This window comes from Somniosus microcephalus, chromosome 10 (genome assembly GCF_052327205.1).
Source record: "Somniosus microcephalus isolate GS21.2 chromosome 10, FLI_Smic_1.0, whole genome shotgun sequence".
In the NCBI taxonomy this organism is placed as follows: domain Eukaryota; kingdom Metazoa; phylum Chordata; class Chondrichthyes; order Squaliformes; family Somniosidae; genus Somniosus; species Somniosus microcephalus.
In genome coordinates this window covers 60,130,041-60,156,192 of record NC_140996.1, presented here as the reverse complement: position 1 = coordinate 60,156,192, position 26,152 = coordinate 60,130,041, and the positions used below count along the sequence as shown (strand labels likewise).

Genomic DNA, 26,152 nt, shown 5'->3' with positions numbered 1-26,152 from the left:
TATTTGCTCATGTGGAGGGTAAACACCAACATGAACTGGTTGGGCCAAACAGCCTGTTTCCATATTGTAACTTATATGCATTTCTAAAAGAAGTCATGAAAATTGTAGCCATTTTTACTTTTCCTGCATCTATACTGAAATGTGTATTAGAATGCTAATGCTTTAAATTACTACACATATTTAATCATTTGTTAAAAAAAAGTGTAGTGCTAGAGAGCTGGAGGATAGCTAATGTTATACCTTTATTTCAGAAGGGAGACAGAACATGTCCAGGGGACTATAGACCAGTCAGCTTAATATTGGTGGTAGGAAAAATAACGGAATCCCTATTAAAGGAGAAAATAGAAAAACATCTAGAAACCAAAAATATAATGTATAGTCAGCATGGATTTCAAAAGGGAAATTTTTGCTTGATCAACCTTACTGAATTCTTTGAAGAGGTAAAAGAGAGAGTAGACAAGGGTAATGTACTGGATGTCATTTACCTAGATTTCATAAAAGCCTTCGATAAAGTACCACATAATAGACTACTGAATAAGGTCAGAGAACAAGTAGCAGAATGGACAGCTAGCTGGCTGCTAGGCAGAAAGCAGAGAGTAGGAGTAAAGGGTAGCTAGTCAGAGTGGCAGAAGGTGGAAAGTGGGGTCCCACAAGGATCAGAGTTGGGACCACTGTTGTTCACAATTTATATGAACAATTTCCACTTTGGAATCAAAAACACAATTTCTAAATTTGCAGATGACACCAAATGGAAGGGTGGGGGGGGATAATCAATACTGAGGAAGACTGCAACAAATTGCAAAAAGAACATTAATAAACTTGTAGAATGAGCATATAATTGGCAAATGAATTTCAACACAGATAACTGAGGTATTACATTTTGGTAAGAAAAATAAGGAGGTCACATATTACTTGGAAAATAAGAATCTAAATGGGGTAGAGGAGCAAATGGATCTAGGAATACAAATACACAAAGCACTAAAAGTTGTGACGCAGGTTAACAATTGCATAAAAAAGCAAGTCAAGCACTAGGGTTTATTTCTAGATGGATAGAATTGAAAAGTAGTAAAATAATGTTAAACTTGTATCGGACCACGGTTAAACCACACTTGGAGTACTGTGTATAGTTCTGGTCGCTATATTATATAAAAGATATAGAGGCACTGGAGAGGATGCAAAAAAGAGTTACAAGGACGATACCAGAAATGTGAGGTTATACCTATCAGGAAAGGATGAACAGGCTGGGTCTCTTTTCTCTTCAAAAGAGATAGCTGAGGAGTGACCTAATAGAGGTCTTTAAAATCATGAAAGGTTTTGATAGAGTAGACACAGAGAGAGTATTTCCACTTGTGGGAAGAGCAAAACTAGAGGCCATCAATATAAGATAGTCACCAAGAAATCAAATAGGGAATTCAGAAGAAACTTGTTTACCCAAAGAGTGGTGAGAATGTGGAACTCACTACCACAGGGAGTGGTTGAAGCAAATAGTAAAGATGCATTTAAGGGTAAGTAAGATAAGCATATGAGAGAGAAGAAAATAGAGGGTTACATTGATAGAGTTAGAGGAGGAAGAATGGGAGGAGGCTTGAGTGGAGCATAAACATCAGCATGGAACGGTTGAACCTGTTTCTGTGCTTTATATTCTATGTAGTTCTATGTAAATCTATACACTTCTAAATTACTGACTGTCAGGTACCAGTTTAAATACTGCTGTGTCAATGTGGAGCTAATGTTTAGGTTTTGTGAATGACATGTGCAATACCCAACTGGAGGAATTCTTCTCTTACCTTTGATACTCTGTTGGCAACTTCCCTGCCAACAGTCAAACCCTGCACAAAGGTCCGAGCTGCAATAAAAGCCCTTGTCACCTGTATCTTCAGCTTTCGAGGCACGTCTCCAAATGGCTTGAGCTGGTCGGTGTATTTGCTGATACATTCGAGGTAGTCCTCTGTGAAATGGTACTGGGGGTTTACCAGCTGGAACATACGTTCCAGTAAACGGGCCCAGAAATCATTGAGCATCTCTTCCAGGTTTACATTGCCACCTGTGTAGTACCGCTTTAGTTCTGTGAAGAGATCCTGGAACACTTCAGAATTCTGCATGTACAATCGGCCATATGTCCGTATAAACATGTCATTCAGTGACTTCTCAGAATTTTCCAAGAGTTCTCTGAAGAATTCTGTAAGAATAAAAAGCAGATATTAGGGAATTATATTTAAGATAATGAAAAGATTTGGTAGTCTTGATCAAATATCAATAATGCAGCAATTAAAAATGCACATATATATAAAGGATATTATACATGAGGATATTTGAATCCAACACTTCTGCCATGAGCAAAACTCGGAGGCACCAATTAAAAAATAATTATGTTAGTCTCATTCAACATTGTATTTAACTGCGTGATATACAGTATTTATTCATACAATGTACATGCTTCGCTTATGAATGGCAACATTTAAACATTAAAAGAAATCCTTGGTGTGAATCATCTATGGTGGTCTTTTTGTCACGTGGTATGAAGCAGGATGTAGTGGCACACTAGGTTGTTGTGATACCCCAGTATGCTGACATCCATTATTGTGATGCTGGCACTATCAATTTCCATTTAAGTTGTTTAAGAGACAAAAGTACTGGCGTGTGCACTGGTGTTCAGGACATGGTCCCAGTGGGGAGGTCTGTCTGGACTAATTCACTGATGGTATTTTGTATATTTGCATAAGGTGGCAAAACAGCAGGGTGCAGCCAGAGAGAAATGTAACAAAGACAGATGTACTGAGAAGACCAAATAGGAGCACAGAAAGTCTTTGGAGAAATAGCACAGGTTATAGATCTTCTATCAAACAATGCAAATAGAATTGTTAATCTGTTTCTGGCAATTTGCCCTTAAACACAAATGAGCAGGTTGTTGTGGCAGATCTTATAACAACTTTTCATTCATCGGAGTTTACTGTTGACACCACTGAAAGTGGAATTTTGGTGTATAGTTATCATGGTCTGGCTCTGTTCTTCTTGTGGATTGCCACAGTACTTGCTGCATTACATTTGGATAGAACAACACAGGCTAAAAGTGACAGTTAAAATATAAGATTTGGATACAGATAGTTTCACAGAATGAGCTTGAAAAAGCTGAGCAATCAGTGCCAGCAGTTTTTCCAGGATCAAGTTTTCCAGGAGATGTTTAACTTAGGCCAGAATTTTGCCGGCGCTCAGAGGGCAGGTTAGGAGGTGGGTCTGCTGTTAAAATAGCAAAGATTGACAACGGGTAGGAAACCCACTGTCAACTCACCTCCACGCGAGTCTCCCAGGTGTCGGGTCTGTCAGTGGAGAACGGACCTGACACCAAGTGGCGGGGGAGGCAATAGAGCTCATTAAATGGCTTGTTAAGAGCCAATTTAATGGTATTTCGAGGCTTCCTTTCAATTTTACGTGCTCCCCCACAGGTTACCCGCTGCTCGGGGAACACGCCAGCTCACCCTGGCGTGAGTTGAGTCTACTCTGATGTATCTGATAAGCTAACAGCTGCAGAATTGGTGTAAAGGATGCCATGTTGCAGATGGTCAGTTTCAGAGCGCAGAAACTGTTGATTACTTCATTTGTAATACATATAGAGATTTCTTTAGCTTGCAAATGTTTAGAGGCAACTGTATGTCCAGTGCCACCTCATTGGAACAACCTCTCTCACCATTGACAGATTGCTTCTGTCATCTCACCTGCAGCTGCCATCTAAAGCAGCAACATCAGTGGCCTTGAAAAAATCAGACCTTGGTCCTCTGAATCCTTCCACGATCAGCCCCAACACCAACATCACCAGGCACACCAACATCACCACCCTTCTCCGCCATCACCTGATGCTGCACAGGACACAGGGCATCAGCCCCCGACATCACTGCTGCCTGGGAGGCCAGCGATGGCACCACCATGGCCAAATTTACTTCACTTGACGCTGTAAACCCTGGCTGCCTCATGATGTACCAGGTTGACACCATCCCACACCAGCAGTGTGAAGCATCCCTTTAATGTCCAAGCCATTCCATGCACACTCATCACTATAGCGGGGGGTGGGGGGCGGGGAGTTATGTCTCAACATTCATTGGAACTCAGTAAGACACTTCTCAAGGTGCGCACCGGTCTATCCAATAAGGGGCAGTGTTGAAAATATAGATTTCATTGCAGGACAACAAATGACCAGAAACCTCACCTGGACATTGGCTAAACCTCTCAAGTGCCTACCCTTGTGTGTTGTTAGTTGGTATGCTTGCAGTAGGATGAGGGTGAGTGTGAGGGGTGACTAGTGAGATGGGGAAGTGATAAAGTAGATAGAGAGGGTTGGGTGGAGGTGAAAGGTAAGTCGGTGTGAGTAAGGATGTGCAGGAGAAGGGTATGGAAGGCAGAGTGATGGAGATGGGTGGAGTGGCACAACAGGGTGAGGTTGAGTGTGTCTTTGCAGTAACGTTTCATGATCCACTGAGATCATTGAAAGTTTGGCGCCACTGCAGCCAGGGACCCCTGACAACATCCCTGCTTTTGCCCTCCTGTGCAATGTGCAACCAGGTGTCCTAGGGGGGACTCTTCCACCCTTGGAAGAGAAGAGAACCTCCCTGTGTGCTGTGACTCCCTCCATAAGCATATGGAGGGAGTCATTGGAGAGCTTGGGAGCAAGCGTCCACCTTTGTGCAGTGATTTTCAGTGTTTGCAGCACCTCAATGCTGTCAAACACTGACAGAACAACTGTCAAACTCAATGTGGCCGTGGTCCCTTTAAGGAAACCGTCTGATGACGCGTCATCAAATGACATTATCCAACCCGCTTCCTGTTAATTGGCCGGGAAGCCCGCAGGACGGGCTTAACAAGGCCAATTAAGGGAAAATCCCTTTGACAGAGCAGCTGCAGCTGGGAGCAGGACCGGAACCCAGAAACCAGCTCACCCGCCACCATCCCGACACCGCTAAGAAAATTGCTGCCTAACTGTGCCATATCCTGATTTGGCTGATTGAATTGTAATCATTTGATAGATCTCTGAACCACTAGATACGGTTTGCCTTGTCTGAGCCCAGATGAAGTCTGGACCTTCTGATTAACAGATGCAACTCCAATCCAAGATACCATTTTAAAAGCTATTTCAATTGTCCCTGTCATATAACCAAACTTTATGTAGGAAATTCTTTGAAGATATTTGAAATATAGACTAATTTGATCATCACATTTGCCATGATCTCACTGAAAGGTAACGGGGGTGATTTTCATTCAGAAGTCGGGAAGGAGGCGGGACTACAACTTTCGGGGTTGTAGTCCCGCCTCCATCGAGATGCGGCCAATCCACGCGATTTTCACTTGATTGACCTTGTTGAGCCCGCCCAGCGGGCTCAGCAGGCCAATTAAGTGCCACCCGGCAACAGGTGACGTCACAGACTGAAATTTCATCTGTCAAGACGTTTTGACAGATGAAATATCAGTGTTTCATAGCTGTTTGAAGCTGTCAAACACTGACCGTCTTACTTCTAACCTGAGTCCTTCTACACAGACTCAGTTAGAAATCTCACCAGCACAGAAAGCTGCAGGCTGTCACTTTTGACAGTTCGCAGCCATTCTGCTTTCTGTGCTGGTTAGATGATGGTCTCCCAAAACCTAGAGGAAGGAAGGCTGAAAAGGTAAGTACAGGTAATTTAAACTTCTTTACAACTTTAGACACACCAAACACACTTACCTTTGCACTCATGCACCCATCACTCACCTGAACACCGACATCTCGATCCTTCAACCCGACGGCCCGACTCATCTAACTTGGTGTGGTTTGCAGCCGTCGGGAATCCCACACTTCAAGCTTTAAAATAGGGATTAGGCTAAAAACTGCCTGTTAACTACCTGTTAACAGGCAGTTAATTGTAACTAATCCCTTCCCGCCTTGGGTAGGCGGGTCCCAGTGCGGGGCGGGTACCCACCTCCTTTGAAACTTACATGGAGGCTGGTTGGGGGCGGGATGATGTCGGGACCCCGAATTTGGGACTTTAACCCCCCCGCACGCTTCCAATCCCGACTCCACGGGTCAATGAAAATCGACCCCAACAAGTTTGGATGGAATCCCATTTTCTACCTGCTCCATTAGGAATGATTCAGGGATAGCCAGCTCGTCAGTGCTGTCAGAAAGTGCTAACACCCGCAAGAAATGACAGGTTTGTTTCAAGGTTACAAATGTTGTTAAAATAGAACATACATTTTCAATCTAGATGGGTAAACAACTGCCATTTTAGAGATCAGAAGGTATTATATCCTTGTTGACAGAGAACATTTGAAAGTCGCTTGTGTACAGCTGAGCAATCCTATTTTGGGTGAAGGTGTCATCACTGCATTGACTTTTTTAATTTTATTATTTACAGAATAAGCAACAGAGCTAGCAAAGATGAATTTTAAATATTTAAATAGTTGGAATCTAACTAGACTGGGTCAAAGGGAGTACAATCATTTATATAACTGATCTAATATTTGTCGAGGGAGTACTGTTTCTCTAATACCTCACATTCTATTGAACTATCATGAGACTACAATTTAAACCTCCAGCAACAAATACTAGAAAATGAATTACAGCAATTTCCAACAGGGTCGGTTCTGGAAGAGGAGATCCAAAAGGTAAATTTTCAACATCACTGCATGGGTGGTAATCTGGCAAAGCAGATTATTCGCCCATTATAGAACCCGTCCAATTTTCATTTAATTGAAATGAATGGAATGAAAATCAGGCAGGTTCTGTAACGGCTGGGTGATCTGCTCCGCCAGATTACTGCTCATGCAGTGAAGTCAAAGGTATCCCCCCCCTTCAAAACATTATTCAGCCAAACATCATCATGAGATCTGTCTGAACCACATCAAGAACAATTGAGCCTCAGTCTCCTCTACTGAAACAGTCTACTAATCCAGGATCATTCTGTAAAGCAAAGACAACACCTAGCAGTTTTGCTCCAATATCAACCATCTCCTTAAACTCCTTTCCCTGCCCCCTCCACCCTCACCTCCAACAACAAATGCAATCAGCACATGGACTTATTTGTCACTAAGATTGAGACCATCTGTTCAGCTGCCTCTGCTGCTTCTATTTTCCCCTACCCATCAAGCTAAACCTCCCTCTCTGGCCTAGCCCAGGACTCTAGTTTCACTCCCATCTCCTCTCATGTCCTCTCTGAGCTCCTCTCGGCCATGAGGCCCACTTCCTATTCCTTTAACTCCATTCCAATAAACTGCTGACCAACCAACTTCCCTTCCTGGCCTGATGTTAGCTGACATTGTAAATGGTTGCTTTCATTAGGTACTGTCCTCCTCCATTAGAAGAATGAGAGGTGATCTCATTGAAACATTTAAGATGCTGAGGGGGGTTGACAGGGTAGAGAGTGGCTGGAGAGTCTAGAACTAGGGGGCATAGTCTCAAGATAAGGGGTCGGCCATTTAAGACTGAGATGAGGAGAAATTTCTTCACTCAGAGGGTTGTGAATCTTTGGAATTCTCTACCCCAAAGGGTAGTGGATGCTCATTCATTGAGTATATTTAAGGCTGAGATAGATAGATTTTTTGACTCTAAGGGAATCAAGGAATATGGAGATTGGGCTCGAAAGTGGAGTTGAGGTCAAAGATCAGCCATGATCTTATTGAATGGCGGAGCAGGCTCGAGAGGCTGTATGGCCTACTCCTGCTCCTAAATCTAATAAGAACATAAGAAATAAGAGCAGAAGTAGGCCATACAGCCCCTTGAGCCTGCTCTGCCATTCAATAATATCATGGCTGATCATCGACCTCAACTCCACTTTCCTGCCCGATCTCCATATCCCTTGATTCCCCTAGAGTCCAAAAATCTATCTATCTCAGCCTTGAATATACTCAAAGACTCAGCATTCACAGCCCTCTGCGGCAGAGAATTCCAAAGATTCACAACCCTCTGAGTGAAGAAATTCCTCCTCATCTCAGTCTTAAAATGGCCTACCCTTTATCCTGAGACTATGCCCCCTAGTTCTAGACACTCCAGCCAGGGGAAACAACCTCTCAGCATCTACCCTGTCAATCCCCTTCAGAATCTTGTATGTTTCAATGAGATCACATCTCATTCTTCTAAACTCCAGAGAGTATAATCATAATCATAATCATAATCAACTTTATTGTCATTGTTAGTGCACAAGTGCAGTACAACGAAATGTAGGCTTGCGGCTCCCGAGAGTGTACATTTAGATTAAGACATTTAAACATTCAACATACATTTGGCTTGTAATACATTAACATAAACATAACCATAATAAAGTGCATTGGCAGATGTGCCGGCTTTAGAGTTTATTTGTGGAGTTCAGTAGGATGACAGCCCTGGGAAAGAAGCTGTTCCTAAATCTGGTCGTTCGGGTGCGAATGCATCTGTAGCGTCTCCCAGATGGCAGGAGGGCGAACAGACTGTGGCTGGGGTGGGTAGGGTCTTTGATGATGGTCCGTGACCTCCGTAAACAGCGTTTCTGGTATATGTGCTCTACGGTCGGTAGCCGGGTGCCGGTAATGCGTTGGGCAGTTTTGACTACCCGCTGCAGGGCTTTCCGGTCATAGTAGCTACAGCTGCCATACCATACTGTGATACAGTTCATCAGGATGCTCTCTATTGTGCAGCGGTAAAAGTTAGAGAGGATCAGGGGTGACAGGTTACATCCCTTCAGCCTCCTTAGGAAATATAAGCGCTGCTGGGCCTTCTTCACCAGAGAGGAGGTATTGAGGGACCAGGAGAGGTCTTCCGTGATGTGGACTCCGAGAAACTTAAAGCTGTCCACCCTTTCCACCACAGCCCCATGGATGTGGATGGGGGTGTGACTCCGCCTTTAGACTTCCTGAAGTCCAAGAGGTCTTGACAGATGAAATATCTGTGTTTCACAGCTGTTTGAAGCTGTCAAACACTGACAGTCTGACTTCTAACCTGAGTCCTTCTACACAGACTCAGTTAGAACTGTCACCGGCAATGAAAGCTGAAGGCTGTCACTTTTGACAGCTCACAGCCATTTTGCTTTCAGTGCTGGCTGATTGATGGACTGCCGAAACCTAGAGGAAGAAAGGTTGTTAAGGTAAGTACAGGTAATTTAAACTTCTTTGCACACTTTAGACACACCAAACACACTTACCTTTGCACTCATGCACCCATCACTCACCTGAACACCGACATCGTGACCCCTCCAAGTCCTTCAACCCGACGGCCCGCCTGCTCTAACCTGGCGTGGTTTTGAGCCATCGGGAATCCCACATGACACCCCTCAAAATAGGGATTAGGCTAAAAACTGCCTGTTAACTACCTGTTAACAGGCAGTTAATTGGCACTAATCCCTTCCCGCCTCGGGTCGGCGGGTCCCAGTGCGGGGCGCCCCCTGTGAAACTTATGTGGAGGCAGGTTTTGGGCGGGATGGTGTCGCGACCCCCGATGTCGGGATTTCCCCCCCACACACGCCTGAAACCCCGCCTGATGGCTCCAGGAAAATCAACCCCTTTTTGTTCTCCTCACAGCTTACTGTCCCACCTAGCTTTGTATGAGCAGCAAACTTGGATACATTACACTCGGTCCCTTCATCTAGGTCATTAATATAGATTGTAAATAGCTGGCGCCCCAACACTGATCCTTGCGGCAGCCCACTAGTTACAGCCTGCCAACCTGAAAAGGATCCGTTTATCCCTACTCTCTGTTTTCTGTCCATTAACCAATCCTCTACCCATGCTACTATATTACCCCAAACCCCATGAGCCCTAATCTTGTGTAATAACCTATTATGTGGAACCTTATCAAATGCCTTTTGTAAATCCAAATATACTACATCTACTGGTTCCCCTTTATCTACCCTGCTAGTTACATCCTCAAAAAACTCTAATAAATTTTTAAACACGATTTCCCTTTCATAAAACTATGTTGACTCTGCCTAATCATGTTATGATTTTCTAAATGGCTAGATACCACTTCCTTAACAATCGATTCCAGCATTTTCCCAACGACTGATGTCAGGCTAATTGGCCTGTAGTTCCCTGTTTTTTCTCTCCCTCCTTTCTTGAATAGCGGTATTACATTTGCGACCTTCCAATCAGCTGGAACCATTCCAGAATTTAGGGAATTTTGGAAGATCAGCACCAATGTATCCACTATCTCTTCAGCCACCTCTTTTAGAACCCTAGGATGTACGCCATCAGGTTTAGGGGATTTGTCGGCTTTTAGTCCCATTAGTTTCTCTAGTACTTAACATCTTCATTAGACCCTTGGTTCCCCACATTTTTGGTATGCCTTTTGTGTCTTCTACTGTGAAGACAGATACAAAATATTTGTTTAACATTTCTGCCATTTCCTTATTCCCCATAATAATTTCTCCTGTCTCAGCCTCTAAGGGACCAATGTTTACTTTTGCTACTCTTTTCCTTTTTACATACATGTAGAAACTCTTACAATCTGCTTTTATATTTCTTGCTAGTTTTCTCTCATTCTATTTTTTCCCCTTTTTATCAATTTTTTGGTCAACCTTTGCTGGTTTCTGAAACTCTTCCAATCCTCAGGCTTACTATTATTCTAATACAACATTATAAGCTTCTTCTTTCAATCTAATGCTATCCTTAACTTCTTTAGTTAGCCATGGTTGGATCACTTTTCCCGTGTTTCTCAATGGAATGTATTTTTGTTGAGAATTATGAAATATTTCTTTGAATGCTAGCCACTGCTTATCTACTGCCATACCCTTTAATCTACTTTTCCAATCTGCCTTAGCCAACTCGCCCCTCATACCTATGTAATTGGCTTTATTTAAGTTTAAGACACTAGTTTCGGACTTAGGCAAGTCACTCTCAATATTAATGTGAAATTCTATCATTTTATGATCACTCTGCCCCAGAGGATCCTTTACTATGAGATTGCTAATTAACCCGGTCTCATTACACAATACAAGATCTAAAATAGCCTGTTCCCTGGTTGGTTCTATGACATTGTTCTAGGAAACTGTCCCGAATGCATTCCATGAACTCGTCCTCCAGACTACCTTTGCCAATTTGATTTGTCCAGTCTATATGAAGATTAAAGTCCCCCAAGATTATTGCATTACCTTTGTTGCAAGCTCCTACTAGTTGATTAATATTCCGTCCAACAGTATAGCTACTCTTAGGGGGCCTATATACTACTCCTACCAGTGTTTTCTGCCCCTTGTTATTCCTTATCTCCACCCATACTGATTCTACTTCCTGATCTTCCGAGCAGAGATCCTTTCTCGCTACTGTCCTTATGTCATCCTTTATTATCAGGGCTATTCCCCCTCCTTTTCCATTCTGCCTGTCTTTTCGAAACGTCAAGTACCCTGGAACATTTAGTTCCAAACCTTGGTCACCTTGCAACCATGTCTCTGTAATGGCTATTAGATCAAACCCATTTATCTCTATTTGTGCCACTAGTTTGTCTAGCTTGTTACGAATGCTTTGTGCATTCAGATAAAGAGCCTTTAATTACATTTTTTTACCATTATTCCCTGCTTTGACCTTATTCTCTGCTGCACTGCTACCATTAAACTCTTTGGCCTAGAAATTGGGTATAGCCCCGCTTGAGGCGTTAGAACTGGCGCTGCGCAAAGTTTATAGCCAGACGAAACTTATCGCCGCCTGGCGCGATATTGGGTTGCATCGCCCCTAAAGGGGATTGAGGCGCGAATTCAGGCGTTACACGGGACTCCTAAGGCGCTAAACTTCCGGTGCAACCCAATATCGGAGCGGACGGGCGCAGCGCAGGTGCGCTCAATTACTGATGACCACGAGACTTCCAGGCGCCGGCCAGCTCTTAAAGGGGTGGGTCAGTCAGCTTCAGCATCCACACTCTTCGCCTTGCAGGCCTCAGAATCGGTGCAGGCCCTTCTCTGGCGCTAAAAACTTGGACCAGATGGAGAAGGTGAGACAGAGAGCAGAGCGCTTCACCAATGAGGCTCTGGAGCAATTGGTGACCGCAGTGGAGCACCAGCGAGATGTTCTCTACCCAAACAATGGCACGAGGCCGAATCATAAGGACTACCGATGAGCTTGGAGGGATGTATGCCAGAGGGTCATCTCCAGCAGCATGGTGACCAGGAGCCCTGTCCAATGCAGAAAGAAATTCAACGACCTCACTCGGGTCGTGAGGGTGAGTGTTGTTTCTGCAAACTTCTGCATCCCTTCATTTGCACCTGACTTTATGGCTACAGGGTGGGCTGTGCTCCATTGGCCATCTGCCAGCAAGCACCCATGGCCCTTTCTGGGCACACACATGCACATTTGACTCAAGGCGTCATGTAAGGGCTCTTGCGCCATGGGGGGCATGAGATGATCTCTCAGGGCATCATGTAAGGGCTCTTCCACCATGGGGGGCATGAGATGATCACTCAGGGCATCATGTAACATAACTTCCCCTCCTTTCCCCTGCAGTCCAAGCTGGCGAGGATTGGCAAAGACCAGCTTCGCTCCGGTGGAGGACCTCCACAAGTGGTCACTCTCACGGATCTCGAGGAGAGAGTCCACCAGATTCTTGGAGGACGTCTGAGTGGTCCTGTAACCACTGCAGCTGCCGACCCCATTGTCGACAGCGATGGTAAGGTTCTCACCTTTTACAACTGTCTCCTTCCACTTGTTCCCCCCACCAGCATGCTTTCTCACTGTGGACCCATGTCATAGCCTTGCTGCAATCTGGCATCCCTTGCTGCCAAGCTGTCCTTTTGCTAAAGCCACTCTTCCACCTCCCTGCTTTCATATGCTGCATCACCAGCTCGGGAGCCGGGCCCTCAAGCTGCCAGTGCCAGTGCCTCCGAGGGCTCAATGAGAAAATTACTGTCCAACAGGAGGTCAGCAGCTCTCTCCAGCAACGATCAGAATGGCCAGCCCAAATGGCTGCAGCTTTTATACTACTGCTGTCCCCTTTAAATAGCGCCCCCCGAGTTCGAGAAGGGCCTGGGAACACTCCATCCAACTGTCACTAATAGCGCCAGGTGAAAAGGTTGCGGGCGCCACCGAATATCCGATCCAGGGCACCAAAAAGGCGTTGCACACTGAAATGACGTCATGATCTGCCTGCGCCCGCGGGCGAGCGAAAAGAGTTAGCGCCGGCACTAAAAGGATACTCAATATGGGAGGTGGCGCTATATTCACTGCGCCCGCCTGAAAATTGGGTAACGCCCCCATTCTCGGGCTCTTTAGGTGCTAATCGCTGGTGCTACCAACCAAATTTCTAGGCCTTTGTCCCTTCCTGTCACACATGCTTATTTTTACCCAAATCGCTACACTGCTCTATTGCCTTGACCTTTCTCTTTAGATTTCTAAATTTCCCATCGCCTGACCCCTCCCTCCTTTTTTTAGTTTAAGCCCTATCTACAGCCTTAGTTACGTTCCATTTCAAAACCACCTTCATCAGCTGCCCTCTCCTCAATAAACCCACCATTGACACCTCAGTCTTTACAAATTACCACCCTATCTCCAATCTCCCTTTCCTCTCCAAAGTCCTTGAATGTATTGTCACCTCCCAAATCCGTGCCTGTCTTTCCTGCAACTCTATGTTTGAATTTCTCCAATCAGGTTTTCACCCCTGCCACAGCACCAAAATGGCCTTAGACTTCCTCTTAAGACATCAGTCGGAATCTTTACCTTGGAGTCGGGTTGCGTGCGTGCGGGAAGCGTAGGGGGTTGGGAACCCGAAGATGTAAACAGCACGTTCTGCAGTGCACGGTTTAACTTAATAGCCCCAATTAAAACAGTCATCCGCATTTCCATCTAAAACCTCATCCATGTTTTTGCCACCTCCAGTCTCAACTGTTCCAATGCTCTCCTGGCCGGCTTCCCATTCTCCACCCTCTGCAATTTCAGCTCATCCAAAATTCTGCTGCTCATATCCTATCCCACATCAGGTCCTGCTTGCTTATAACCCCTGTCTTCGCTGACCTACTTTGTTTCCCGTTCCCCCAGCACCCCAAATTTAAAATTCTCCTGTTCATGTTTAAATGCCTTGATGGTCTTTCCCTTCTCGATCGCTACAACCTCCTCCAGCTCTATAACCTCCCTGGCCAAACCCTTGTTCCTCTAACTCTGGTCTCTTGTGTATCCTTGACTTCTTTTGCCTTACTAGTGGAGGTCGTGCCTTCAACAGCCTAGATCCCATGCTCCAGAATTCCTTTCCTAAACCACTCCATGTCTCCACCTCCCACTCCTACTTTAAAACCCTACTTAAAACCCACCTTTTTGACCAAGCTTTTGGCCACCGTTCCTTATTTAGCTCAGTGTCCATTTCTTTTTATTACACCTCTGTGAAGTGCCTTGGCACATTTTTCTATGTTAAAGGTGCTATATCATTGTAGGTTGCTGTTGTTGTACGAGGAGGGCTATACATTTTTCACATTCTTTGTGGTCAAATTCACAGTTCTTGCCCAGTCAAAAAAGACATTTCACAGGTTATGGATGGGCATAGTAAAAAATGTCATCAAAGTAATGTATTCATTGTATACAATTCCTGGCGAAGTGCTCACTGTAATCCTAATGTATTGGTGGAGAAGAAACTTCAAGAATAACACGTAGGTTTCTAAAATGGAAGAAGCTACTCTGACCAAATCACAGAATCACAGAATCACAGAAACCCCACAGTGCAGATAGAGGCCATTTCGGCCCATCGAGCCTGCACCAACACATATCCCACCCGATCCCCGTAACCCCTACACCAACACATATCCCACTCTATCCCCGTAACCCCACGTATTTAATCCCCTTAAAACTAAGGGTCAATTTATCATAGCCAATCAACCTAACCCGCACATCTTTGGACTGTGGGAGGAAACCGGAGCACCCGGAGAAAACCCACACAAACACGGGGAGAATGTGCAAACTCCACACAGACAGTCACCCGAGGCCAGATTCGATCCCGGGTCTCTGGCGCTGTGAGGCAACAGTGCTAACCACTATGCCACCGTGAAGTGCAGCGTTGATACATAAACTGCATTCGTTGACAGCTTTGCCAACTTTAAGGGTGCGTTTCCCTACATTACAAAAGTGACTACACTTCAAAAGTATTTCATTAGCTGTGAAGCACTTTGGGACGTCCCGAGGTTGGGAAACCTGCTATAAAAATGCGAGCTGGTTATTTTGTTTGTAGTGCTGTGAAAGAGTTTCCACTGGAGAAGTGCAGCTTCACATGGCTTGAGTTCGCCACCTTACGGGGTAAAACTCCAGTGCAGTGTCACACCTGGCTTAAAAACTGCTCAAGGGGCCCTTGGATCTCCTGCCTATTTTTAAAATTACCTAAAGTTGATTTAAATGTTTAAAAAGTGCAGACACTTCTGCATTCACTTCTAAATATATCAACTGGAACTGCCAAGGGTTGGGGAAGCTGTGCATGTGCCTGTAAGCAAAGCGTTCTCTCTTGGGCAAGAGAATCCTTATTGTCGACACTTGCTAAGAAAATCATGGTACATCACCATGTATTATTGAAGATGACACATCAATTTGTCATTGTTTATTAAAACATCATGTGACTGAGGATTGTTGATAGGTGATCAATGGTGCAGGCTGCAAGGACATTCCAAATCAATAAAGCTAAAAAGAAAATACCCAGCGCTTTCATACGTTAATGCTGTCGAAACAAAGAAGAAGGAAAATTTATATCTGCCTTAAGCAGGCACTTCAGAGGAGCTTTCTCTCATTTGAGAGGCCTTTAACATCTCTTCTCCCTGGGACACAGCCACCTCCCTGTGGTATAAAAACAAAATACTGCAGATGCTGGGAATCTGAACTAAAAACAGAAAATGCTGGAAATACTCAGCAGGTCAGGCAGCATCTGTGGAGAGAGAAACACAGTTAACGTTTCAGGTTGATGACTTTTCGTCAGGACTCTGCCTATTTCCAGCATTTTCTGTTTTTATTTCACCTCCCTGTGGTGTCTCACTATGACTGTGTAATTCAATTTGGGAAGTCAGTCTGTTGCGAATTTGACACATTTCCCATCATGTGTTGGCTAGTGGTACTGCCTTTAAGCATGTAGAGCTGCACAAAGTTTTAATGTAAAGAAAGAAAAGGAAAGATCTCAGAGTTCCTCCTAAGCCTCAGATTGATTCTGCAGATCATCTAGGGTTATACTTTTCTCGCTAACTTTAGCAAAAATGGTAAATGTACATATTAAGGATGATTCCAGTGGGGAGTGGCATCTGCAGGGAATGTTTCTGAGAAATTCCGAGACTGCAGCCCAGCAATTACCCAAGATGCGCCCTCTCACCTCTCTGTGAACTCAGTTCCCTGCTGGATCACAGCATCGTCTGAGAAAATAGAAATTCTCTTTCGACACATATCTATGTTATCCCTGAAAGCCAGGCAAATTTACCTATGCCTCATACCATCCGTGGTTGACTGAGTCTTTATCCTATTTCTGCTATATATTCCACAATTTCCTCTGTTTCCTTGGTGATTGTCTTGCATAGACATACTTTATCAAAATATCTTAGCAGTCTAATTGTTTCCATGTTTTTCTTGGTGTTCTGGCTTGTGTATGCACACAGGAAAAGCACCAAAGAAAAGTTATAGTCTACAGAAAATGATCAGATAATGATTTGAGAACAATGCTGAAACATAATTCCTTTAATCCTTTTCTCAAATTGCAATTCATTTTTGTATGGAAGCCATAATACTGTAATGAAAATAATCAGAAATCTATCTACACAACATCCTTTTTGTACAAGTGCCTGATCAGTGGCTCTCTGTTATGTCCGTGTCACTGTCTAATTTTTTGCATTTATTTCCATAATACATGTAGCAGAGCTGAATCCAAATACATATATGTTTAATTGACCCAGAAATATTATACGTGGGATGGTATTTTCTACATGCAACATATAAAAAAACTCAACCTACTTAAAGCTGTGACATGCCACTAATTTTGATTAATTAAAGACAGTGAATTGACAACTTAACCTCATCCCTCCCAAAGATTAACTTTTTCGACAAGATATATTTTGAAATTAATTTAAAGATTTATATGGTGCAGGAAGCAGTGACTTGGAGGAATAATGCTTTGAATCATGGCATTGTGGGTCTCAAGTTCAATTGCTCACTCCATCGAGTTTCCAATCTTAGTTGTGTGTTTGTGGGGTAACACTGAGATCACAGAAATCACAGAAACCCCACAGTGCAGATAGAGGCCATTTCGGCCCATCGAGCCTGCACCGACGCATATCCCACCCGATCCCCGTAACCCCTACACCAACACATATCCCACCCTATCCCCGTAACCCCACGTATTTAATCCCCCTAACACTAAGGGTCAATTTATCATAGCCAATCAACCTAACCCGCACATCTTTGGACTGTGGGAGGAAACCGGAGCACCCGGAGGAAACCCACGCAAACACGGGGAGAATGTGCAAACTCCACACAGACAGTCACCCGAGGCCGGATTCGAACCCGGGTCCCTGGCGCTGTGAGGCAACAGTGCTAACCATTATGCCACCGTGATGAGGACAGATGGTTTCCAGATGCAAGGAAAATCATCAGCAGCATCATACCTTGAACACACTCGTGCACTTGATAAAACCTGGTTCAGGTCTGCACTGGCAGAGGCCTGGGACTAAGCTGCCCATACACCTGTCAAGGTGCATGTGATGGTGGCTCAGGGAGCCAAAGGGAAAAAATGGAGAAGAATTTACTCTCCAAAGTATAATAAGCACCCACAACCCAATTGCTATATTGTGTTTGTGTCATTGTCGTGACTCTGGTTCAGGCACAGCAATAGATGTCACAGTTAACATTTTATATTTTATGTTATACTAGAATTTACCACAGAAATATTGTCAGAATGCAGGTGGGAGGGGATGGGATGAGACAGGGTTGGCGGTGGTGGAGGGGGGGGGAGAGGAGATGGAAGCGGTGCAGCAATGCAGTTGTATTCTCCGTCAAGTCATCCAAATTGAAAATAGGAATGTTGGTGAAATAGCTGAATGCTGCTGCTTTTTAAAAATAAAATTGTTATATATTTTAACAGAAGTTTATCTTAATATGGCAGATATGACAATTATTATTAATATAATTCAACTACTAAGAATTCCATCCTTAAGCATGCTGTTCTTTTAGTTATCTGAAACAAAACCTACAAGGAAAATCAGTCTACTGATACAACCGAGCTTACGAGAGACCCAATAATTTTATACATACTTGTGTATGTTAAATGTCAGAATTTATTAATTTTAGCCTTACATTTTAAAAAGAAACTATAAGCTATAAGTCCTGTTGTTGCATACAACTGTGCAGAATGTTTGGGGATTTTATGGACCTTACTATTTGCCCTTTCACAGACATTGCCAATTATGGCTTTTCTCAATGCTCATGCATGTGTGAACTCAATAAAGAGCTAATTTCTTTGCAGCAGTGTCCGTGAAGAGACTTTTGCGACAAACTACATGGGAATATCTGCAAATGAGCTGAGTGACCTTTTCTGAAGAGAATATATATTTAAATTAAATTATATTTCTCACTGTAATTGTAAACAAAGCGTTTATTAAATTTGTAACTGTACTGAATCAAATTTTATGCAAGCAATATACATACAGCAGTAAAACTAACATCCACAATCTATAATTATCTGGCATGCTCATGAAGTAGTGTTTTCAGAGCTTGAATAACCATAAACCATAACCCGAATAAACACAGAAGCTGAAGGTCATCAGAACCACAAATGTTTGAAAGCAATTATTTAAAGAGGAAATACATTCAATTAACATATAATCCTATCAAAGCAGAAATATATGCACTCAGTTATATCTTGCAATCCTCCCTTATTCTTATGTTTTGTGCTTTAAACTTGTTGGTTGACTTAGCCTGAGAACAGACACTTTATATAGAATCTCCACTATGCACCCCAGTTGGTCAGTGAGTAAACCTTGCATGCTATGGACTCGTACAGACCATGCATGTCCCAGTTTTACTCCTTAGTCTGTGCTGAGTCAGTTGATCTTGATTTAGGGAGGGAAGTTAATAGGACAGGATTCTCTCTCCTATCACCACCCAGTGACCCCTGCTGGCAAAGTGCATGTGCACATGAGTTGAAGAGAGGATCTGACTAGTTGTGATGCTCTTATGATTAGACAACCTGCCAACATTCACTGTCCAGGCTTACACATAAGGAATAGCAAGGTAGCAAAGGCCGGCACACACTTGCAGAATCGTACCCCAGGATGAGTTACTATCTCCGAAGTGAAGGGGAGGCATGGAAATAAAACTGAAGGGAGTTCAAATCAATGATCTCAGAAAGTTGCACTCCAGGGTCAATTTAAATTGGAAGAGCTGTCCACACACAGTCACTGGTGCAGAACGACATGATGACACTTTATGTGAAGGATTTTACAAAGAAAAAGGAATACTGAAATATACCAGTAGACGTACAAATAACTCCCTTTACAACATTTAAGGTTATGTGGAAATTCAGATCAGTACATTTATCCTTTAGACATGAAATATAATTAGGCAGCCACTGTAATAGAGGAAGTTCAGAACAGGTGTATTCATTTGTGTTGCCATAGCATTATTGTGTACCTACCATACTACACCTCAATCCACCACAAATGAAACACCTGCAACAACTTTGTTCCATCACAAACTGGGAATCACAGTGCCTCACACTCCAAGCAAAATAAGATTGTGAAGAGAGATCACATTGCTAAGGTAACAATGAAGGATTAAGCTGATTGCTTTCACTAGGTTAGGTGTGACATTTTCAAAGTTGATCACATGCTGGTGAGAAATAATGAGTGAGGAAAACTCATACATGATACAAATCATTCCTTTTCCACTGTGAGCTGCAGATTTGGTTCCATTATAACCGTTCAATAAGGTTCCCATCAAATGACCAGAAATGTATCTTTCTCAAGAAAGCAATAACTTTGCCAGAATCTGAACATATCATGCAGACCGAGCAGATTATTGATTTTAATGGTTATGTGACTAGATGATTCAACCATCAATATCCAGAATCAAGCACCACTTACTTGTGTTCTCCTCTTTCAGGAACAAGAGACCCCATCGTACCTGATGGACTATGTTGCTTATAAGTTTGCATATTATATTCTGGAAAGTCTGGCTTTAGTATTTGTTTAAAAAAAAACATCTTTAATTAAAGGGAGGGAGGGAGGGACATTATAGATACATCCAGAAACTAGAGGGAGAACATTGATTTGGATTGTGGTCTATGACAAAAGCTTAGTAACTAATGCGGCATTAAACAAATGGCCTTTTAGGCAGGTTTCGCTTACAGATCTGGATTGACTAATGCTGAAAACTGAAATGTGCAAACGTCTCTGCTTCCATGATGAATGCATTGAAAGAGTGATGCCTGCATCAGTAACTGTGTACAGTGTGAGTCAATTGAAATTGATTTGGTAGATTGTACAATGTTTGGATTAGAAATGCATTGGATTATGGATGTCCATCAGACAATCAAGCCAAATGCCATTATTATACGTCTCATGTACTTTGATTACTTAAAATTTTGCTACTCTGAAATGAATTGGAAATGATCCCTCTTGTCTTATAGGCTGTGTGTGTTTGAGTTATTTTTTATGTGGGGAGGGTGAGAATCAATTAGCTATCTGAGAGCTAAAGCTGTATTGCAAAGATAACGGGTCATGTGAAACTCTAATATTTTACGGTGCTGCTGCACATAATCCCTGGATTTGGCATATGCCGTAGATAAGATTAAGAGACATTTGATGAAGTTACAATATTACTTCAAATAAAAATGATAATTCTGAATGCTCACAGTTAACATACGAATAGTCAAGAAATCACAAAAGTGCACATATTGGACAAGTAAATCTGCTATGCTTAGTTCCTCTGTCTGATACATGTCCAAGAGATCAGTTAACTTGTGTTGTAGAAACTGGTTTCAGCTTGGGCAATTTTGTCAGCGCTACTAGAATCAGACCTTGGGCTAAAAATTGGATAGCGGCAAAAACTTGCTGGTGCCACAACAGGCACCCGGTGTTAATGGCCGCCGAAAATGATGGCACTGACAGGACTGAAAAATTGGCGCGGGGGATTAATTAATATTAGCCCAGCGCTAAACTCACAGTGCAACGCCATCTTGGTGGCATTCGTCCCGGCAGGAGGCCCCAATGTAGCGTGGCCGTAACATCATTGCAGCAAGAACAGACTGCTTTGAAAGTAAGGCTATCATTTCAGAAAGCAGTTCGGTCTCTTAAAGGGGACCTGCCTGCTGAAAAAAAAAAGTAAAAATATGCAGTTTTTAGCCCTTACAGCTCAACTGCCTTCTGAAAAAAAATTAACATTAGAAAGAATTCCCAAATGGCAGTCTTCAGCTCTTAAAGCTGAATTCCCTTCCGCACCTAAAAAAATGGGTAAGTGCTTCAGCACTAACACAAATGGCTCAGCAAGCCAGGGAAGGGGCACCCAGGGACCCGCACGCAGCACTCCAGCTTTGTGCAGGGGGTCAACACTGCAGGAGAGGTCCTCTACTCACAGGGGCCAGGAGGCCCTCCAGGAAGAAGGATGTGGGACCAAATCACCGAGGCCGTCACTCCCAGCAATGTCACATCCATGACCTGATCCAGTGCCCAAAGAAGCTTCATGACCTCAGACCAGTGATCAAGGTCAGTGAATGCATCTTCAGAAGCCGTCTCTTACCAACTGCACCACTAGCCTCACACACATCTCAATGCACGACTCCCCCGCCCAATCACTCACTTACCAACAATCTACCAAACACAAGACACACCTCCCATTCCTAGCCTCGCCTTACCCCCTTGGAGAAGACAATGCTGGCCATTCTTGGCAGGGGCCTGGCTGAGCCCTTAGCCAGCGGCAGGCTGAAAGGATACAAGATGTTGGTATCTTCATACATTATCCTTCTTCTCACATACACCTCTTGCTTTCCTGTCCTCCCCTCACCACAACTCCACCCTTGTGCCTTCCTCATTTCACATACCCAAGAAATATAGCCTGCCCAGCCAGTGGTTGACCAAGAAGAGGGAGAAGAGAGTGAAGAAGAAGAAACACCATCACTCGATTTCACACTCCCAGCCACCAGCTCCTCAAGCGGGACCAGCAAGGCCATCTGCAGTGTCCCCCACTGAAAGTCAGCAACCTTCCACCAACCATGCTACAGCCACTGGGGTAGCGTGACATCACTAGGGTAAGCAAAGGCACACACAAGACAGTCACTAAGAGAATGCATATGGGTAATGAGTTGATTTTTTGATGTCATATTAGATGGATAGATGTATAAAGTTGGATTGGAAAATTTGCTTTGTGGTGGCTTTGATTTCAGCATTGTGGCCAAGAGGACGCTGTGATGGTTAGTAACAGAGGGAAGGTAAGGTGTGGGGTAAATGTTGAAAGGGGAATTGGGGTTGTGGTCACTGGTACCGCAGGCGGATCATTCCATCCCAGATATCCTGGCCAGAAAGGGGATGTCTGGGTTGCATCCTTCTTTCTGCATCTTGCTCTTTCTTCTGCGAGCGGATGCTGTAAACCTGAAATAAATGCATAAAATGCTGGAAATACTCAGCAGGTCAGGCAGCATCTCGATCTGAGACGTGAACTCTGTTTCTCTCTCCACGGATGCTGCCTGACCTGCTGAGTATTTCCAGCATTTTCTGCCTTCTCAGAGGCCTTCCTTTACCATCTGAGGTCTTGCAAGCATCCAGCAGCACTCCCTGCACACTTAAAAAACTTTTAACATGTATTGCACCAAGCCACTACATCAATAAAAAAATTTAAAATCCAGTTCAAAAGCTTAAATGCAAACTTACCTGAAATAGGTATTGTAGTGTATGTGCTTTAAGTCAGAACTACTTTTTACAGCTCCTGTATACTGTAGTACCGGCAGTAACCACACCGGTATATAAGCTGTGCGCATGCCTCTGTACTCCAGTCTAGAGATTGCCCTCCTCCAGTAAAGACCTGTTATTTGTTTATGTACAGCATCCGTGTAATTATTTATCCACTGAACTACGGATCTAACCGTGGCGACGAGTGTTGATGCGAATCTACCTGCAAAATTAAACAAACAAAAAAAAAAGTCGAGTCCAGGAACACGGGCGTCGACCGCGAACAACCGCCCAGCAATCAGGCAGAGATCCAACTTCACTGGGGAGGCTGTGGAGAGCCGGGCTTGGTTCCCCAGCCACAACGAGCAGTAAGAGACCGACGACAGGTCCAGAGCAGACCCTTCCCGAGCAGCGGCGGTTGGAGTCGACTGACGGCAGAGAGAGAGAGCCGGGCAGCGTCGACGGGGTAAGAAAAAGGGTGAAGAGAGCAGGGCGCAGCCGGGGGTTGATCACCGAGTGGCGTCGAGGAAAAATACTGCAAACCGGAGAGAGGGTAAAAAACAGCCGGGTTCTAGACTGAGCGGCGTCAACAAATATCAAGAGAAGAACGCGCAGAGCACAGCCAGGGATCACAGGCTGATCAGGGTCCGCGGGGCGAAGCAAGGGGAGACGCCATTGAGCTGCGGAGAAGCAGGGAGAGCGCGGGAGACGCCATTGAGCCACGGAGAAGCAGGGAGAGCGCGGGAGGCGCCATTGAGCCGCGGAGAAGACGGGGAAGCGCGGGAGGCGCCATTGGTGATAGTTAACGCACAACCAAGGATGCCGAAGAGTGGCAGTATCTCTACGTTCGACAATGAAGTCGAAGATTGGGCGACATATGTGGAACGTATTGAGGTGTACTGCAGGGCGAATGAAGTGCCAGATGCTAATAAAGCACTGGTTCTGTTAAATTCCATGGGTGCAAAAACTTATGGGTTACTGCAAAATCTAATAACCCCAGAGAAGCCGGTAAACAAGAATTTTGAAAGCATAGTAGAAATCCTACAGGACCACTTAAACCCCACACCGCTGCTGATAGCAGAACGATTTAAGTTCCATAAAAGGAACCAACACAAAGACGAAAGCAATGCTGAGTACCTAACGGAACTGCGCAAGCTATCGAAATACTGCCAGTTTGGAGCGGGACTAGCAGACACATTAAGGGACAAGTTTGTGTGTGGGCTACAAAGTGAAGGAACCCAGAAACGGCTTCTATCAGAAAAGGACCTTACGCTGGACAAAGCTTTCAGTATGGCAGTATCACACGAAGCAGCCGCAAGGGGCGCTGCAGAGATACAACGGAGACCGCAAGAATATGGCACCAACGAAATGACCTATGGAACAGGGAAGTGCTATCACTGCGGCAGAACAACACATGACCAGAAAGATTGTTGGTTCAAGGACCAAGTGTGCAGACAGTGTGGGAAAGCAGGACACATAGCAAGAGTCTGCAGGTCTGGGAAGAAAACCAACAGTAAGAAATCTCCACAGGAGAAGTACAAAAAGGTACACCAGGTGATGGACAGTGGTTCAGACGAACAGAAAAGTGACACAGACTCCGGAAGCAAGGAGCTGGGTTGTCTGAAACTACATAATGTAACCGAAATGGAGGATCACCAGACTATTTGGGTTACACTCAAGATAGACGGAGTCCAAGTGGAAATGGAATTGGACACAGGGTCAGCTCTAACAGTCATAAATCAAAGAGACTACAAGCGGTTATTTTCACACATACCCTTGAAAGCTACAGAGATTGTCTTGAAGACGTATACGGGGCAAAAAGTCTACCCCAAAGGAAAAATAAGGGTGAAAGTGACATATAAAGGTCAGGAAATACCTAAAATGGATATATATGTATTGCCAAATGGAGGACCACCACTGCTAGGACGTGAATGGATCCGGAAGATACATTTAGATTGGCATTCCATACAGGCACTGAAGGTGGAGGCCAAAAAGGATGACGACATCACACCTGGACAACTGTCAAAAATGCTAACTGATGCAAAAGAAGTGTTCCAGGAGGGACTAGGAACACTAAAAGGAATAACAGCAACAATTAAAATAGAGGATAATGCAAGCCCAAAGTTTCTGAAGGCCAGAGCAGTGCCTTATGCGATCAGACCAGCGGTTGAAGCAGAGCTGGAAGGGTTGGAATGTTCAGGAGTACTGTCCAAAGTGGACTGGAGCGAGTGGGCTGCACCCATCATTCCTGTAATGAAGAGGTCGTTGAGTAGTGCGCCTGGGGAACCAAAGAAGGTCTGCATCTGTGGGGATTTTAAGGTGACAGTGAACCCAGTCCTTCACACGGTGCAATATCCGCTTCCACGAATTGTGGATATTTTCGCCTCGCTATCTGGTGGTAAACGCTTCACAAAAATTGATCTAGCCCAGGCGTACTTGCAAATGGAGGTAGAAGAAGCTTCGAAACATTACCTTACGATCAACACCCATAAAGGCTATCAATACAACCGGCTGGTGTTTGGAGTAGCCTCGGCTCCGGCTATCTGGCAAAGGGTGATGGATCAGGTCCTGCAAGGGATTCCAGGGACCCAGTGTTATTTGGACGACATCTTGGTCACGGGCGAAAATGACGGTGATCACCTCGCTAACTTGGAGAAGGTGCTCGCCAGATTAAAGGAATATGGGCTACGAGCTAATCGCCACAAGTGCGAGTTTTTCCAGAAACAGATCTCGTATTGCGGCCATGTCATCGATGAAGAGGGGTTACATAAGTCCTCTGACAAGATAGAGGCAGTAGTCAAGGCTCCAGCACCGGAAAATGTGTCACAACTGAGGTCGTTCCTCGTGCTGGTAAACTATTACCACAAGTTCTTACCAAATTTGTCTACGGTATTACACCCGCTGAACACCCTACTGCAAACAGGGGTACCATGGAAGTGGGATGACGAACGTAGACGAGCTTTCCAGCAGTGTAAAGAATTGATCACATCAAAAGAGGTGTTGGCCCATTTCAACCCAGCACTACCAATTCGTTTGGCATGTGATGCATCACCCTACGGCATTGGAGCGGTGCTGTCGCACAAATTCCCGGATGGTTTGGAGAGGCCAGTAGCCTTTGCGTCTCGGTCACTAACCTCAGCCGAGCGCAACTACGCCCAGATTGACAGGGAGGCCCTCAGCCTAGTATGGGGAGTAAAACAATTCAACCACTATCTGCATGGACAGAAGTTCACTTTGCTGACTGACCACCAACCACTTGTCTCCATCTTTAATCCTAAGAAGGGCGTGCCAGTAATTACTGCACAGCGGTTACAAAGATGGTCCCTGTTTCTAGGGGCAAATCAATATGAAATAGAATA

The 26,152-nt window shown here is 44.3% G+C and overlaps 1 protein-coding gene across 1 annotated transcript in view; it reads right to left on the bottom strand.

Annotated features, from left to right (window-relative positions):
- Window positions 1-26,152, bottom strand: part of LOC147111518 (glypican-6-like) — a 1,374,066-nt gene that overhangs the window by 617,899 nt on the left and 730,015 nt on the right. Inside the window, exon 3 of the mRNA XM_085998560.1 lies at window positions 1,788-2,179. Coding sequence (XP_085854686.1) covers window positions 1,788-2,179 — 392 coding nt within the window. The remainder of the gene's footprint in view (window positions 1-1,787; window positions 2,180-26,152) is intronic.